This window comes from Papio anubis, chromosome 17 (assembly GCF_008728515.1).
Source record: "Papio anubis isolate 15944 chromosome 17, Panubis1.0, whole genome shotgun sequence".
Taxonomy (NCBI): domain Eukaryota; kingdom Metazoa; phylum Chordata; class Mammalia; order Primates; family Cercopithecidae; genus Papio; species Papio anubis.
In genome coordinates this window covers 53179171-53194903 of record NC_044992.1, presented here as the reverse complement: position 1 = coordinate 53194903, position 15733 = coordinate 53179171, and the positions used below count along the sequence as shown (strand labels likewise).

The 15733-nt window shown below is 57.6% G+C and overlaps 1 protein-coding gene across 5 annotated transcripts in view; it reads right to left on the bottom strand.

The window, feature by feature from the left end:
• Positions 1-769: 769 nt before the first annotated feature.
• Positions 770-15733, bottom strand: part of CRHR1 (corticotropin releasing hormone receptor 1) — a 50979-nt gene continuing 36015 nt past the window's right edge. For 2 of the 5 annotated variants that reach the window (XM_003913225.3, XM_021928376.2), the window contains exons 4-13: positions 14643-14728; positions 7285-7391; positions 6408-6528; positions 6046-6199; positions 5673-5733; positions 3410-3482; positions 3074-3159; positions 2765-2900; positions 2566-2607; positions 770-1989 (exon numbers count right to left, since the gene is read on the bottom strand). In XM_003913225.3, coding sequence (XP_003913274.1) covers positions 1849-1989; positions 2566-2607; positions 2765-2900; positions 3074-3159; positions 3410-3482; positions 5673-5733; positions 6046-6199; positions 6408-6528; positions 7285-7391; positions 14643-14728 — 1007 coding nt within the window. In that variant the 3' untranslated portion in view covers positions 770-1848. Of the gene's footprint in view, positions 1990-2565; positions 2608-2764; positions 2901-3073; positions 3160-3409; positions 3483-5672; positions 5734-6045; positions 6200-6407; positions 6529-6958; positions 7046-7284; positions 7392-14642; positions 14729-15733 lie in introns of all 5 variants that reach the window. The other 3 variants (XM_031657649.1, XM_017950088.2, XM_003913227.3) reach the window with 2 other exon arrangements.

Here is a 15733-nt window from a genome sequence, read left to right as displayed (position 1 = left end):
GGGCTTCCCCAGCGGAAGGGAGCTCCAGGCACCCGCAACAGTGTTGGAATGTTGGTTCGGCCCCAGAGGCCACCCAGGGCTACAAGCTCCAGCTCAGAGTTGGGGGCACTGAAGCCAGCAGGCAGGGGAGCCCAAGAGCGTGCTGCCCACATCAGAGCGGCACTGGCCAGGGCTGGGACATACCTGTCTCTTGCTCACAGGCTACTGTGTCCCTCTCTAGCCTCCCCCCTTTCCCCTGCCTTCCTTGCCTGGCTTCACTCCCTGTTGCCCTCTCTGTACTCCCCTTCCCTCGAGTTTGCACAAGAAACCTCAGGGTCTCAGGGATGGTCTCTTGTGGTGCCCAAGCGGAGATAGCTGCATTTCTGGCCTATCCGGTGGCCCAGCACCCTAATTCTGCTTCCCATTCCTCAGCTCAGCTCCTGCCCAGGGCTGGGACACACTCCTGTCTCCTTTGTTCCTTCCCCTGACCCATGGTGTCCCTCCTCTGCATCCTTAACCCTGGTCCTCCTCTCCCTCTACTTGACCTCCTCACAACAAGCTGTCCCTAACTAAGGGGGCCCTGGCCAGATCCACCTGTTCCTCGAAGCCCTCCCTTCTGCCCTCACCCCTCTCCTGGCCCTCGGGGGCTCTCCTGGCACCATCCTTGCCGGGGTGAGAGTGGGGTCAGGTTTCCCAGCAACATAGCAGCCCCTGAAAGCTGGGAAATGGCTCCCACTTCTGTGAGACACCCTCTCCATCCAGCCCCCTGTGGAATCCAGGCTTTCACAAATGCTGGTTGAAAAGATAAATATTATTATTTATACCAGCCACCCGCCTCACAGCCGATACCCTCATCTTCTAGTGCCCCCCAAAGCCCTGCTCTGGCTGTCCAGTCCCTCTGGACATGGGCAGGTCAGTGGGGGCTGTAGCCAGTCCACACCTAGAGTGTAAGCAGCATGTTGTCCCAAGAGCCACTTGGGCAGAAGCCTTCTCCTGGCTTGTTTAGCTAGTGGTCCTGCCCCAGAGGCCATCCGGGGCTACAAGCTCTGCCCCAGAGGCCAGGGCTGGGACACCCCTGGCTCTTGCTCACAGGCCACTCTGCCCCCTCCAGCCCCCTCTTCTCACAAAAGAGGAAAAGGGGCAGGAGGTGACTGGTGTGGGGTGAGGGTACTGCCTGTGGTTAAGTGAGGGGAAGCTGGCCTGGCCTGCAGGGTAGTAAATGTTCAGGATGAAGGCAGCGAGGCAGGGCATTGCTGGTGGCAGTGCCACAGTGTCAATGAGGTTCTGGAGGCCTGGGGGGTGACTCTAGTGCTGTGGCCACACGTCTGACGATGACACCTGACTTCTGTCTCCAGGGTTCCTGAGCGAGGGCCCTTGGTTCCCAGTGGTGTCGGAAGGCATCACCGAGGTCCAGAGGCGTCATCGTGGTGAGTCAGAGGCTGTCACGAGTTGCCCATGATGCCCCGGGGCAGCAAACGGCCTCCCCACAGTTGCCGAGGGCAGCCCCAGGTCCCAGTGGGCTGGACTTCTTGTGCTCTGGGAGAAGACAGCCTTGGAGGGACGCGCGTGCTGCTGTGGGTGTCTAGCAGCCCATTTCCATTCATTTCCACGTCCCTTCTCCACGGAGGACTGGGCAGGGAAGCCAGAGGCCCCGGGACTGGCCCAGTCCTGTAGATGACTTTCCACTCATGAGCTACAGTCCTGCACAGCTGCAGGGGGAGAGTGGCCCCCCAGGCTGTCAGTGCCAGCTGCTCCTGGGGGAGTGGGCATGAGACCTAACAGGTCGCCTCCACAGGCAGGGTGGTCAGGGAGCCTGGCCATCATCCCCCCAGCCACAGCTCTTTGGGGGCTGCTCCATGACCTGCCAGCTCAGACTGCTGTGGACTGCTTGATGCTGTGAAAGCTGACACGGGTGGGGGAGGTGGGGATGGACATGGCGCGGGCCACTCGGGCACGGATCGAGTGCTTGTCCTGCCACCGGTGCCATCTCTTCCGGATGGCAGAGCGGACCTGTGGGCACAGGAAGGAGCAGGACATCTGAGCCTGGGGCTCAGGACCCCCTCCCTCCCCTGGGTCGGCACGAGTAGCTGCGCAGGTAAGAGGCTGTGCAGGTCAGCTGAGTACACAGAAGTCCTCAGGAGGCGACGGCACTCAGCCTTAACATGGCTGCTTTGCATATTTGCCGGAACAGATTTCTCAAGTGTCCTGGGGAAGGGGCACCCTTTTCTAATCCACACGAAGGCACCATATGGCCTTTGCCATCAAGGCTTCCTGCTCTCAACCCACACATATCCCCTGCCCAGGGCTCAGCCCTTCCTGGTTGTCACAGGCTCATCAAAGATACTGGAGCTCTGGCTTCCAGCCTGGTGCCAGCGGCCTCTGAGAGCAAAGGAGAGAGCTGTCACTGTGGGAGTGGACAGGTGGGAGGGGCCGGCCTGGGGCTCCCAGCAGCATCCCCCTAGGGACCTAGGAGGAACAGGGAGGGAGAGAGCCAACCCTGGGAGGGGAGGAGAAGGCTCTAGACTATCGCCAGCCCCAACAGGCCTTGCAGCCCTGAGCCCCGCCGCGGGGCCCCCAGGTCCTCACCTCACTGTTGAGGAAACAGTAGAACACAGACACAAAGAAGCCCTGGGGAGGAGAGAGGAGGCGTCAAAGGTCGGTCACAGGTGTTGCCCACCCAGCCTCTGGGCTGCCCCTTGCTTCTCCCTGGCCTCCTACCCTCCAGGCGTCTGCTTGGGAGAATCCCCACCCAAGGAGGTGCCAGTGTGCCCCTCCAGGGCTGTACCTGGAAGGATTCCAGGAAGGAGTTGAAGTAGATGAAGACGACCCGGGAGACCTCATCCTCCCCGGGATTGACGAAGAACAGCATGTAGGTGATGCCCAGGAGGGGCAGCAGCACCAGAGTGGCTTTCACAGCCTTCCTGGGGTGGGGCAGGGGGGGAGGCTTGGAGTCACAGCCCACCCCAGGACTGGCTGCCCGCTGGCTCAGCAGAGGGCCAGGTCGGGGGAGGGAGTGGCAGGTCTCTGGCACGTGAGAGGCATGGGGAGCAGGGTTTCATCAGGGGGAGGCCTGGGGGAGGTGGTACCCGGTTACCTGTACTGAATGGTCTCAGACGTGGTGGATGCCCGGAGCTTGGTCATGAGGATGCGGACGATATTGAAAAGGAAGATGAAATTGATCTGCAATTTGAGCACACCAGCGGGCTGGAGTGTGCAAGAGGCTGGGGACCCAGGCTTCTCAGTTCTGGCCTCTCTGGCCTCAGTGCTCCTGCTGTTCTCCCTCCTCCTCAGGAGCAGCTGCACATCCCTGGCCCATGCCCCCTCCTTGGGTGGCCCCCACCTCTAGGCAGAGGGGTCCTTTCTGTCCACGGTTGGCATTGATCACCCCTCCCCACTGGGCCCTGTCTCCTGCCCCTACCCAGGTTCTTACCAGCAGGACCAGGATCATGGGGCCCTGGTAGATATAGTCAGTGTACACCCCAGGCCTTTTGCCAAACCAGCACCTAGAAGGCCACAGAGGAAAGGGGAGGAGTCATCATCTGCATCTGCCTCGGTGGCATGGGGAGGGACAGTGCTTGGCCAGGACAGGACTGGGGCTGGAAGCCAGGAGGTAGATGTCCCAATTCCAGCCCTGGCAGAAGGTCAAGTCACTTGATCCCACTGCCAAGCCTCAGTTGTCCCATCTGCAGAATGGACAGCATCCTCTGTGATGAGATGCAAAGTTGGAAGCAAGCATCGGGGCAGGAGGCAGACAGTGGGAAAGACTGAGTGGCCGGGAACGGGCGTGGGCTCAATACGCAAGCTGCATCCTTGGCTCCTCCTCATGGTCCCCTGGCTGTGGCTGAGGCCCAGCAAGTCCTCTGGGGGGCTGCTGGTGGGAGTGGCACCACACCTGTCACCCAGTGGGCACCCAGCAGTTCTCAATCTCAGCCTGAACCCGTCCAGTCGCAGCCCGAACGACCTTGAGAGGAACATCTGCACAGGTTCTACCTGCTGCAGGGCGTAATTGCTTTGCATTTTCCTGAGTGTCCCTCCAGCAAACTCCAGGGAGGCCTGGGGAGTGGGTGGGGACCAAACTGGAAGCCCTTATGTCCTCGTGGGTAAGAAGACCCCCAGTGGCTAGATCTCATAAGCCAGAAATTGAGATTTGTATACGAAACCTTTGGATTTTTTAAAGGTTGGCTACAAAATCGAGTTTCAAGAAAACACCCTGCCGGCCACACACAGCTTCTGTGGGCTGGGTCCAGTCCTTGAGCCTCTGGTCTGCAAGTTCGTTTCTGCTTTCTCACACCCAGATCCCCTCTGTTGCAGTGTTGAATTTTCACCACCAGGTGGGGCTTCAGAGCCGCTCAGACTCACTTTCTCCTTTAGCCCAAACAGTTTTTGTTTTGCTTTGTTTTTTGAGGCTTGTGGAGTCTCGCTCTGTTGCCCAGGCTGGAGAGCAGTGGCACGATCTTGGCTCACTGCAACCTCTGCCTCCTGGGTTCAAGAGAGTCTCTTGCCTCAGCCTTCCCAAGTAGCTGGCACTACAGGTGCGCACCACCACACCCAGCTAATTTTTGTATTTTTTTTTAGTAGATATGGGGTTTCACCATGTTGGCCAGCCTGGTCTCAAACTCCTGACCTCAAGTGATCCGCCCGCCTCGGCCTCCCAAGGCCTCAGCTAGCCTGAGTCAGGAGGGAGTCAACCTCATAAACATGCAAGATAATCTTCCAGGCTCCTTCGTCAGCCCAATGAAGCCATGCAGGCCCCCTCCGCTCCGTGGGGTGAGGAGAGGGCTTGTCACTGTGGTGGAGGCCACTTGGACGCCAGGTCAGTCAGATAGGTTCCTGGGAACACCTGTTTGGCAAACAAGGTCCTGGGGCTCCCCTGCCATCCACGTCCACCTTTTCTGCCCCCCTCTCTCTCAGTGGTTCTCAATCTTAGCTGCACATTAGAATCACCTGGGCAGTTTTCAAGAATTCTGGGTGCCAGGCCACACCCCAGACTAATTACACCTGACTCTCTGGCGGTGAAGCCTGGGCACTGGTACTTTTCGAAGCATCCCAGGTGATTCTAATGTGAGCCAAGGCTGAGCACCACTGCAGCAGAAATCAAGTTTCCAGGCACGACTGGAAACACCTGAGTCCGTTTCATAAAGAACCAAAGAACTTCAGAGCTGGAAGAAGCCTCTGGGATCATCTAGGTCCACTTCTGTTAAATTCACGGACTCTTCTATTAAGATGTCTTAATATTACGAGAACACATTTATACAGCATTTGCTCTATGTGCCAGGTCCGATTCTAAATGCTTAATATAGATGGACTGATATCACCCCACAACAGCCCTTTGAGGCAATATGTCCATTTTACAGATGAGGAAAGTGAGGCACGCTGCAGTAATCCGTCCAAGGTCACACAGCTATTTAATGATGGAGCCACGATTCTGAACCTGGGCAGTCTGGCTCCAGGCTGTTTCCTGTGTAAGCTCAAGGCAGATAAAGGAGGCTGGATCCTGCTTGTCCAGTCCCACCCAGGCAGAGCACAGGCAGGGACCCTCTGAATGAGTCCAACCCCCCAGATCCCTCCCTTTATAGATGCAGAAGCCATGGTCCTGAGGGGAAAGCCAGCATGGCCCAAGGCCCTTGGGAGTGTCACCAAGCTAGGCTGGGAGCCTAAACCTTGGGGGCAGGAAGGGAAAGGAGGTGACTTACTTCTCATTGTCGTAGTACAGCTTCCCAATGGCCCAGGCCACAATGATGGGGAAGGGCACACCTGGGGGAGAGATGGGCTGTCACAGAGCCCTCAGTGGGGGCTGGGGGATGTGGGCCTGGAGGACCCCAGTGCAGCCCAGGCTCCAGGCGGTCTAGGGTTACCCAGGGTGGATCTCAAACTCACACACCTCCTTCAAGGTGCTCCTGCTGCCCCCCACCCCCAAGAGGAGCAGAGGGCTATGGCGCACACCCCACTGCCCCAACCCGACCTCCATCCCTCAGGCCCCCCAGCCCTCTGGCCTGAGTCTGGGTGAGGAGACGGCAGCACGGTGGCTGCCACTGCCCAGGCTGGGGAGGTGGCTGCCCAGCTCACCCCAGCCGATGCAGATGAACATCCACTTGCGCAGCCGGTCGGTGGAGTAGGTGAGCACGATGGCTGTGTGCAGGTAGCAGCCCTCACCGAACATCCAGAAGAAGTTGGTCACATGGAAGTAGTTGTAGGCGGCGGTCACCAACCTGCACCAGCCCTGCCACCCCACCCCCAACCAAAGATGATGATGAGGGGCAGGGGCGGCACCAAACCCTGGCCCTGGGCCTCCCCCAGGCAGGACGGGGCACACCCTGGGATCCCACTCCTGTTCTGTGGGCTCCTCCTCTGCAGGACAGGCCCACCTGGGCCCCTTCTCTGACGTGGATTTGGCCTGACCTGCTCCCCGCTCCCCCGCCAGGACGCACCACGTTGCTCTGGTGGACCTCAGGGCTCATGGTTAGCTGCACCACGAACCAGGTGGCGTTGCGCAGGATGAAGGCGGAGATGAGGTTCCAGTGGATGATGTTTCGCAGGCACCGGATGCTCCTGGTGCAGCAGGGCAGGTGGATGATGGGAGCGACAGGAGAGAGAGGATAAGGGGCAGGCCACCCACATCACCCCAACCCAGATGTGTAGATGAGGAAACTGAGGCACAGGGTAGGGCTGACTGGCCAAGTCACACAGGGAAGTGACAGCAAGGCTCTCCTAATGCCCCATGGAGCCCTTCCTGCCTGCAACCCACCCAGACAAAAGCCCCAGGCTCTGCCTGGCACTCCATGGACCAGGGCAGCTGGCTTCCTGGGGATGCCTGCTTCCCCTGGGGGTGCCTTCCACTCCCTGCCATTCCAGGATGGACAGTCACAGGGGTCAGCCTTGCTCCCAGCCTCCAGCCCTGATGCTCGGCTCCTGATCCCAACCATCCCCATCCCTGGCTCTGCCACCTGCATCCTTGGCAGTAGTGCGGGGGCCCAGGTACTTTCGAACCTGAAATGGGGCACCACTCCATGGAGCCCCCACCTCCAGGGCTCCATCTGCCTGGTCACCCCAATGGGTGCAGCCCGTCCTGGGTGTGGGTGACATAAAACAAGCTTTGTCCCTCCCCACCATTCCAGCAGCTACTGGGGAGGGGGCAGAGCGGCTCTGCCAGAGGTTCCCGGAGACCTGAGACTCTCGGATAAGCCAGCCCCTGCCACCCTCTCCCAGCAACCCCCACCCCGACCTCGAGCTGCTCCTCTCACTTCTCCACCCTGCTCCTGCTCTAGGGCCCGGGGACAAGAGGACGAAGTGCTGGGGTCTTCTCACCTGAGCCGCAGGAAGAGGACAAAGGCCACCAGGAGGGCCACCAGGGAGATACAGTGGCCCAGGTAGTTGATGATGACTGCGACATGGTAGTGCACCTTGCTTTTTTTCTGGAGCAGGAGAGAGGGGCAGAGGTGAGCTTTCTGCACAGCCATGCCCTTGCGCCTGCTGGATGGGAGCCGCTCTATGAGGACATTGCCTGGGGGTGGCTGGGACGGAGCAGGTCATGATCTCAAGGGCCACTCCCCCTTCCTGAGTACCTGCTGTGGGTCAGGCCTCGCTGCAGAGCAATGCTGTCCAGTTTGAGGCTCTGTCTGTCCCTGAATCCCATGCTCTGTTCACTGCTCTGTGTTGTGTCTGAGTCTCCACATCACGTGGGATTCCCCACTCCACACGGACGCCCCCTCTGCACGCATAAGCGTGTGTGGCCGGCTCACAGGTGCGCCCTCACAGTCGCATCTGCCCATGCTGCCACCCGGTTGGAACACCAGGTGGACCTCTCAGCTGCAGAGACACCAACCTCCCGGGATTTATCTTCTCCACCCATTTCTGAACTGAGTCACCACCGTCTCGGCCGCCCTTGAATCCCTCCTGCTGCAACGCCGCCTGCTCCTGTGAGCGAGGAGGGGCCGGGCAGCTGCTGGGCTCTGGCATCCACAGAATCAGCCGAAACCATAGAAAAGTCTCCTTAGGCTCCATAACTCACTTTCCAGGGCCTTCCCCATCCCTGGCCCAAGGGGATCTGTGCAAAGTGAGCAGGATCCTCTCCCAGGACTGGAACACATTCCCCGGGTTTATTTCCTAATGAATTTAATATACTGATGGAGGTCACTGCCCTCCTCTTTACAGCAATCTTAAGTTCCAAGAGTGATGAAGCCTTCCCATTTACAGAGGATTTTCATATCTGTTATCGTCTTAAACCATCAGGGCAACCCCATAGGGGGAGCCGGAAGGGCTTCTGGGCTTTAGTTTGTAGGAAAACAGCACAGAGGTTATGTTGACGCACTGGAGGTCGCGCAACTTCAAAACCACCTCTTGCCTGCACGTGCAGATTGGCAAGGTACAAAGGCTGCAAACAGGTCCCCAGCCTATAATAGGGGACTGGCCAGTCCCCATGCCCAGCTCTCTGCAGACTCCTGCCCCAGAGCAAAGCCCCCATCCACACTTTTATAGGTCCCAAGAAGCAGGGCCTAGAAACCAAGAGCTTGACACGCAGTCGAACTCCGAAGCAGTGTGTGAGTGAAGGAAAGAAAGACAGGTGTTGAAAAGCAGGTGGCTTTGGGAAAGGAGGGGTCTCTGGCAGCACCTCCCTCCCTCCCCGTTTCCAGGCTCTGGGGTGGGGCTGAATGATCATGAGGCACAGAAGCGGGTGACATGCAAGCGCCGAGAAGTGGGGAGCTCACAACGGCCCTCATCATCCTCTCAGAGCCACCAAGGAGCTACTCCACAGGCCTTCCTGTTGGAATTACAGAACCTACACAAAACCAGAGGTCAAGTCCAGCCCTATCCACCAGGCATCCCAGGAGGAGCCAAGACCCTATGCCCAGTTCCGCCCGGCCACTAAGGCCCTTCTGAAGGGGCATCCTCATCGGGAACCTCTTAGGTCCAGAGGCTCCTACAGAAGCTCTGTTCTCAGAGCTGGTTTCCAGGCAGAGGCTTTCTGGAACATGGCAGGAAATTACATTAACAACTCCAGCCTCCAAAGGACTGGGATCCAGGGAGGTGTAAACAAAGGCAGGAGAGAGACAGAGGGGAGTGAGGAGAGGGGACCCATCACCCATGCAAGTGGGGGGGTCGCTAAGCGCCTGGCGGCAGATGCCCCAATCGGGAGGCTCCGGAAGAGATGCACGGATCACAGGCTGTCTGGAGCTGGTATTTAATATCCTTTTATTAAATTTTCCACAAATCCATGCTGAGAAGCCCCTGGGTAATGACAGCATGTGTGGAGCCGAGCATGGCATGACACCCCGGCCTTGTTCACAGGCCCAGGCTGGGCGGGAGGGCACAGTGTGCAGGCAGACCATTCACTGCCACCTGCCAGGCCCCACCTCGCTCCTGAGTCAGGCCGCACCAGGCCCTTGGGGTTGGAGTGGGGAGGAGTCATCTATTAAGCACCTGCTGTATGCTGAGCATTGTGCCAAGAGCTCTGCAGATGCCACTGCTTTTCTTTCCCACAGCTGCCCTTGGAGACTGCTCCTCTCATCCCAGTTCTTCCCGTCGAAGAGACTGAATAATTGGCCACGCCATGCAGCCGGCATCTGGAACCTGAGTCTGCCTGGCTTTGAAATCCCTCTCTTCCTGGTTTCCCAGGGACATTTCTTTTTTTGGGTGGGGGAGGGACGGAGTCTCACTCTGTCACCCAGTCTGGAGTTGTGCAGTGGCAGGATCTTGGCTCACTGCAGCCTCTGCTTCCTGGGTTCAAGTGATTCTCCTGCCTCAGCCTCCTGAGTAGCTGGGATCACAGGCATGCGCCACCACGCCCAGCTAATATTTTGTATTTTTTGGTAGAGATGGGGTTTCGCCATGTTGTCCAGGCTGGTCTCGAACTCCTGAGCTCAGGCAATCCACCTGCCTTGGCCTCCCAAAGTGCTGGGATTACAGGCGAGAGCCACCGTCCCCAGCCCCCTGGGAGATTTCTGGGAGGACAAGCAGGAATTGAAAGCAGAGGCACTCTCTGGGGTGGTCTCGCTCCATTTTGGGCCCAGGAGCCTCGGGGGACCTCCTGCCAGGAGGATAGCACCCATGAGGGCTTTTCCCCAAGAGCCTGAGAGGGAGAATCAGGCGAAACCATTCCCGGAGGACAGAGTCTCAGTGTGGCTCCCTGAGCAGTCGGGCCTGGGCCAGGTTCAAGCTCTCTCTCTTATTGGTCACATCAGCATGATGCAACCTGAGAAACAGCTTGAGAAGACAGCTGGAGAGACAGCCTGAGGGATGGCTGCCGATACCCTGAGACAAATACACCCTGCATCACCCAAACAGAAGCCAGTAACACTGTGACATTTCCAATAACAACCAGAGTTCTGGACAGCATTATTTAGAGAGACAGCAAGGCCTTAAAAGGCACCTAGAAACACCCTGAGAGGTGGCCAGTGACACCTGGAGAGGAGAGTCAGCAGCACCCCCAGGGACAGCCAGTCACACACCGACCGACAGCCACGATAACAGCAAAGCAGCTGGGATGTCCAAAGGACAAATGGGCACAGCTACCCCTGGGGCCCTGACCAGCACTCCCTCTCCGTCCAGTCTGGAGACCTGAGACCAGCAGGCACCCCGCCCTAAGGAGGGTGGCACAGCATGGTACTTGGCAGAGGCCACTCCGCTGTACCCTCAGTGACCTGAATTGAATAAGCAATTAGTGCGCGGCTGACTCTGACACTACCTCGTCCCAGGTGCTGCAGTGCCAGACCCGTCCCGATGCCTCTCTGGGATGGTGGCAATGAGACCTCCCTTCCAAGCTCCCGCCGGTGCCCACTCCATTCTGGCACCTCCTCTCCACTGAAGTTGCCAGAGCTACTCCTCTTACCCCACAGCGGGCACTCACTCCAGTCCCTCAGTCCTCAAAGGGCAGCCCCTGGCCCAGCAGCAGCACACAGAGGAGCTCGCAGAGATCTTGAGGAAAGTGGAATGTGTGCCCTACGCTAGGCCCACGGAATCGGAGCTTCGTTTTAGGAAAAAGCACCTATACAGTTCAGAAGCCCTGGTCCAACCATTGCCCACCTCTCCCCAGACGGTGAGCAATGAACCTTGGCCCACAAACCCAGATCCCAGATTCCGTTTCATGTCCCACCAGTGTGCCCTCCCAGACTGCGCTTGAGGCCCAAGCTCTTGTGCTCAGCAGAGTGTGGGGAAAGGGAATAGAGTGTGTGCAAGTGTCAGGTGGGTGGGGGAAGGTCGGACAGTGGGGAAGGGAGTGAACAGTAGTGGAGGGAGGTGGTGGGGGGAGGAGAGGGTGCTGATACGGGGAGCAGGTGTAGGGGTTGTAATGGGGGCTCAGTGCCATCCCCGGGCCAGCCATGCATGCAACAGGCTCCCCAGTTGCGGGCCTGTTCCCTGGTGGTGCTGGCTGCGGGCAGATCTCCTGGGGTGCCTGGCCTTGGGGTGCCCTCGCAAGTCCCATTTCACAGGCGGACTTCTGCGAATCCATTATCTGCAATACCCCAGGGCGCTGGAGCTTAATTAGGGCTTAGCCCAGGCCCAGAGCTGAGAAACCTACCACTCAATTAATTGGATACTTTCCTCTGCAGTTCTGGGAGGGGTCTGGCGAGGCTGGGGGCTGGCAGAAGGGAATGGCATTTTCACTAATTAAATTAATCGATTACCCAGAGTGCTAGGCACCAGGCCAGCAGGGGCTGCAGAGGAAAGAGGCGGCAGAGCCAGGCATGGATGGGCTGGGGGGTGGGGCAGGTCATTCCCCCAGGTGTACATTACAACCTCCCCTGACCTCACAGGGGAGATGAGAGACAGGGGGCGGCAGGTGAATGGAACATCTCCCGTAGGCCAAGACAGGCCAACACCACCCTTCCATCCCCTGAAGGCAGAGATCTGAATTCCTGGCCACCAGTTTCGGGAACTCGGGAACTCGGTGGGGTTAAGTTGCCTCCTCTAGGTCATGCAGCAGGTTCCCGTTGAAACCCAAACCCTAAGGTCTGTGCTATTCCCACTGCAATGCAAAGAGCGGGCTGATGAGACCGGGCTCCTGATCCTCTTCCTTGTCCTAACCCTGCTGGTGGAGAGAGGGAGAGACCCCTGTCCTGGCAGGGGTGGGCGTTGCAGGGCGGGCCAAGGGTGGCTAACCTACTGCCCTTGAGCCTTCGAAGGGTGCTGGGGAAAACGGGGGCTGCCGAGTGTCCCCATCAGCCAACTGAAAGGAAGGGGCTTACATTAGAGCAGGAGAGACAGGTGAAGACCCCGCCCTGATCCTCAGGAGGGTTGAGTGCAGGGCGTGAGGCTGGGACAGACAGTGCGGCCTGCAGCCTGACCTCGTGGCTTAGCTGTACCTCCTCAACACCATCCCTCTCTGGCATGGCGTATGGTCCTGAGTCGCTGACAGCACTGACCCGCTCTTTTGAGCACCAGCCCCGTTTCCTTTCCTCCCACCTCCTCTACTGTGTGCCAGGCTACGGATTCCCCACATCCCTGAACGGTCTTGCCCGCTGCCACTCCCCCAGCCAAGGCCATCTCCTCTGGCCCAACTAAGTCTCCTAACCTGGAACCCCACCTCCTTCCCTCAGTCCAGGAAGAGCCCTCCTCCCAATCCCAGGACTTCCCAGGTGGGCTCTCCGTGTTGGGGCTTAGTAAGCTGGGGGTGAAGGAAAGTGATTCTTTATCCTTAACTTTGTTTCACGCAGATACCTGGCAGTGGGCAAAGCAGAGCCTGAGCTCCGAAGCCCTGGGTTCCAGGCTCTGACTTACTCTGGCCATGTGATCTTGTGTGAATCAGTCCCCAATTCTGGGTCCCAGTCTGCCCATCTGTAATGTGAATGGGTTGCACTAGATTAGAGTTTCTCACTTTTGCCCCATCAGAAGGCTCCCCTGGGGCACTCATGAAAGACAGATTCCCAGGTCCTCCTTGGACGGTGTGATTTCTTAGGTGTTGGGTGTGGCCCTGGGACCTGTATTTGGACAGGTGCTCTGGGCGATTCCATATACTTTTTTTTTTTTTGAGACAGAGTCTTGCTCTGTCACCAGGCTGGAGTGCTGTGGTACAATCTCAGCTCACTGTAACCTCCGCCTCCCTGGTTCAAGTGATTCTCCTGCCTCAGCCTCCTAAGTAGCTGCGATTACAGGGATGCGCCACCATGCTCAGCTAATTTTTGTATTTTTAGCAGAGATGAGGTTTCATCATGTTGGCCAGGATGGTCTTGATCTCCTGACCTTGTGATCTGCCTGCCTTGGCCTCCCAGAGGGCTGGGATTACAGGCATGAGCCACCGCAGCTGGCCACGTTTTTTTGTTTTGTTTTGTTTTTTAATGGAGTTTCCCTCTTTTTGCCCAGGCTGGAGTGCAATGGCATGATCTCGGCTCACTGCAACCTCTGCCTCCTGGGTTCAAGCAATTCTCCTGCCTCAGCCTCCTTAGTACCTGGGATTACAGGTGTGCACCACCACACCCGGCTAATTTTGTATTTTTAGTAGAGATGGGGTTTCACTATGTTGGACAGGCTGGTCTCAAACTCCTGACCCCAGGTGATCTGCCTCTGGACGATTCTTATAACCAGGCGGGTCTGGGAATCTCAAGATGGGAGGGAGAGTCTCCAAGGTTTCTTCCAGCTCTGATCTTTAGGCGATGGGATTCTTGGGACTGCCTAGGTCAGTCCCTCTCTTCCACAATCAGAAGCCCTGGCTCTCAGACAGCCTGGAGTGTCCCCCCTTCTGCTCTTTGACCCCCGCCCTCCTCAGCACTGAGGGAGACAGCATCGGTGGCAAAGGAGACCGAGGGCAACAGCAGTTCCAGGATAGATATATTTGTGCCTCTGCCAAAAATCACCCTTCAAAGATTATTCATTGAAGCACCATTTGTAATAACTGAGGACTGAGAATAAAGACTGGTTTAAATAAATTATGGTTCATTTTGTGATATTATGCAAATGCAAAGAGAATGAAGATGCTCTTTATGTACTGATATGGAACCATCTCTAAGATAGATGATTATATGAAAAAAGCAAGGTGTAGACAGTGTGCGTAATATGCAACATTCAGGTAAAAACAAAAAAGAATACGTATATATAATTACTCATGTATGCAGAGAATGTCTCTGGAAGGACACTTATGAAATTGGCAAAATGGTTGCCTCTGGGAGGGAATCCAGTGGCCAGGGATGGGGTGGGAGGGGACATTGTATTCCCATTTGTACCTTCTGAGTTCTGTGTAAGCAACATCTGCTGAGAAACATTTAACATTTTAAAAGGCTTTCCAAGGGCTTTTTCAAACTACACTGCTACCTCCACCCCATCCCTGGTTCCCATACAGCCCCGTGGCTGGAACTGGATGTATCTGTCAGGCGTGTGTGGTGGAAAAGGGTGGGACTCCTGTGACCGAGTCTGGTCTCCCTTTGCACCTCCAGGACAGTCCCATGCCCAGTGCAAGCAGCTGCCCGATGAGCACAGGGGGAAGGAAGGAAGGAACAAGGACCCATCTCATCACCATCAGAGCTTGCCCAGTGCCCCATTGGTCCAGCCCGCCCTCGAGGGTGCCTGCTCATGGGCCATTTCCAAGTCAACAGCTCCAGCTCCCCAGTCAGCTTCGCTAGGACAGGGCCTTGACATTAGCCTCTGGCTCCCTGACTCCAAGAAGCAGGCACAAAACTCTGCTGGGGACCCTGGACCCCCCTTCACATGGGCAGCCTCATTCGGCTCAGCCTCACCTCCTCATTGAGGATCTCCTGGCACTCGGAGTAATTCACGCGGGCGGCCCAGCTGCCATTGGCCAGGCACTCCCGGTAGCCATTGTCTGGAAAAGGAAGAGAGAGGCAGTGATGGCAGGGCAGCCCGGGCCCCTCTCTGGCCATCCTGGCCCAGATGGATGCATCGATGGATCTGTAGATGGCCAGCACAGGCACCTGCTGGCTGGGGGCTGTGAAGCTGGGGAGAAGGGCTTCCTTACCACCCCCATCTTCCTGCCTCTTTCTGCCCACTGGCCTCCAGCAGGGGTTGGTGGCTCTCCCGATGCCCACCTGTGGACCTGGCTCTGCCCACTCAAGCTGGCACAATCATGCCCACAGGACTGGCCCGTGGACAGGCTTGGCCAGCTCCCTGGGCTGTTTCCTTTCAAGTCCTTATGTGGTGGCAGATGACAGGAAGGTGCTCTTCTGAGAAATCTCCTGTTCAGGGGTCTTGTAAGACAGCAAAAAATGGTGAGACCTCATGAGTCGATTTTCACGAGGCTGGGCATGACACAGTGGAAGGGTATGCGGTGACAGCTCACGTGGCAGGTGGCATGACAGGGCTTCTTGTGGTAGAGCCATCTCACAGAGGCTGCCATGGGAGGTCCTCCCTGGCCGTGCTGCACATGGGGGCTCAGAGTTCACGGGGCAGATCTTGGGGAAGGTCCCCAGGGGGGCACTTCTCCATAGCAGTCCTGTGTTGGAAGGTTGTGCTGGGTGGGTGGGGGGAATATCCATGATGGAGGTCTCTTGGACAGAAAATGACAGGTGACAGGCATGTGTGGAGAGATGTCATCACTCAGGTCTGCCACAGCTGCTCCTAGACTGGCCCATGTCACTCAAGGAAGAAGGCAGCAGAGTGGTCCAGGGACATATGGAGGTTCATGCAGTCACCGGCCTGGATTGTGGCCCAGAACCTGTCACCTTCTAAGGAGATGGGGAGGGGCCCTGTGAGTCGAATTGATGTCTGACTTTAGAGCCCTGGGATGGGCAGAGCTGCCCAACGTGTTCCCCTCGCCCTCCTTCCTGCCTACCAGGCTCGAGCTCCAGAGTCCTGAAACCCAGCTGGGAAG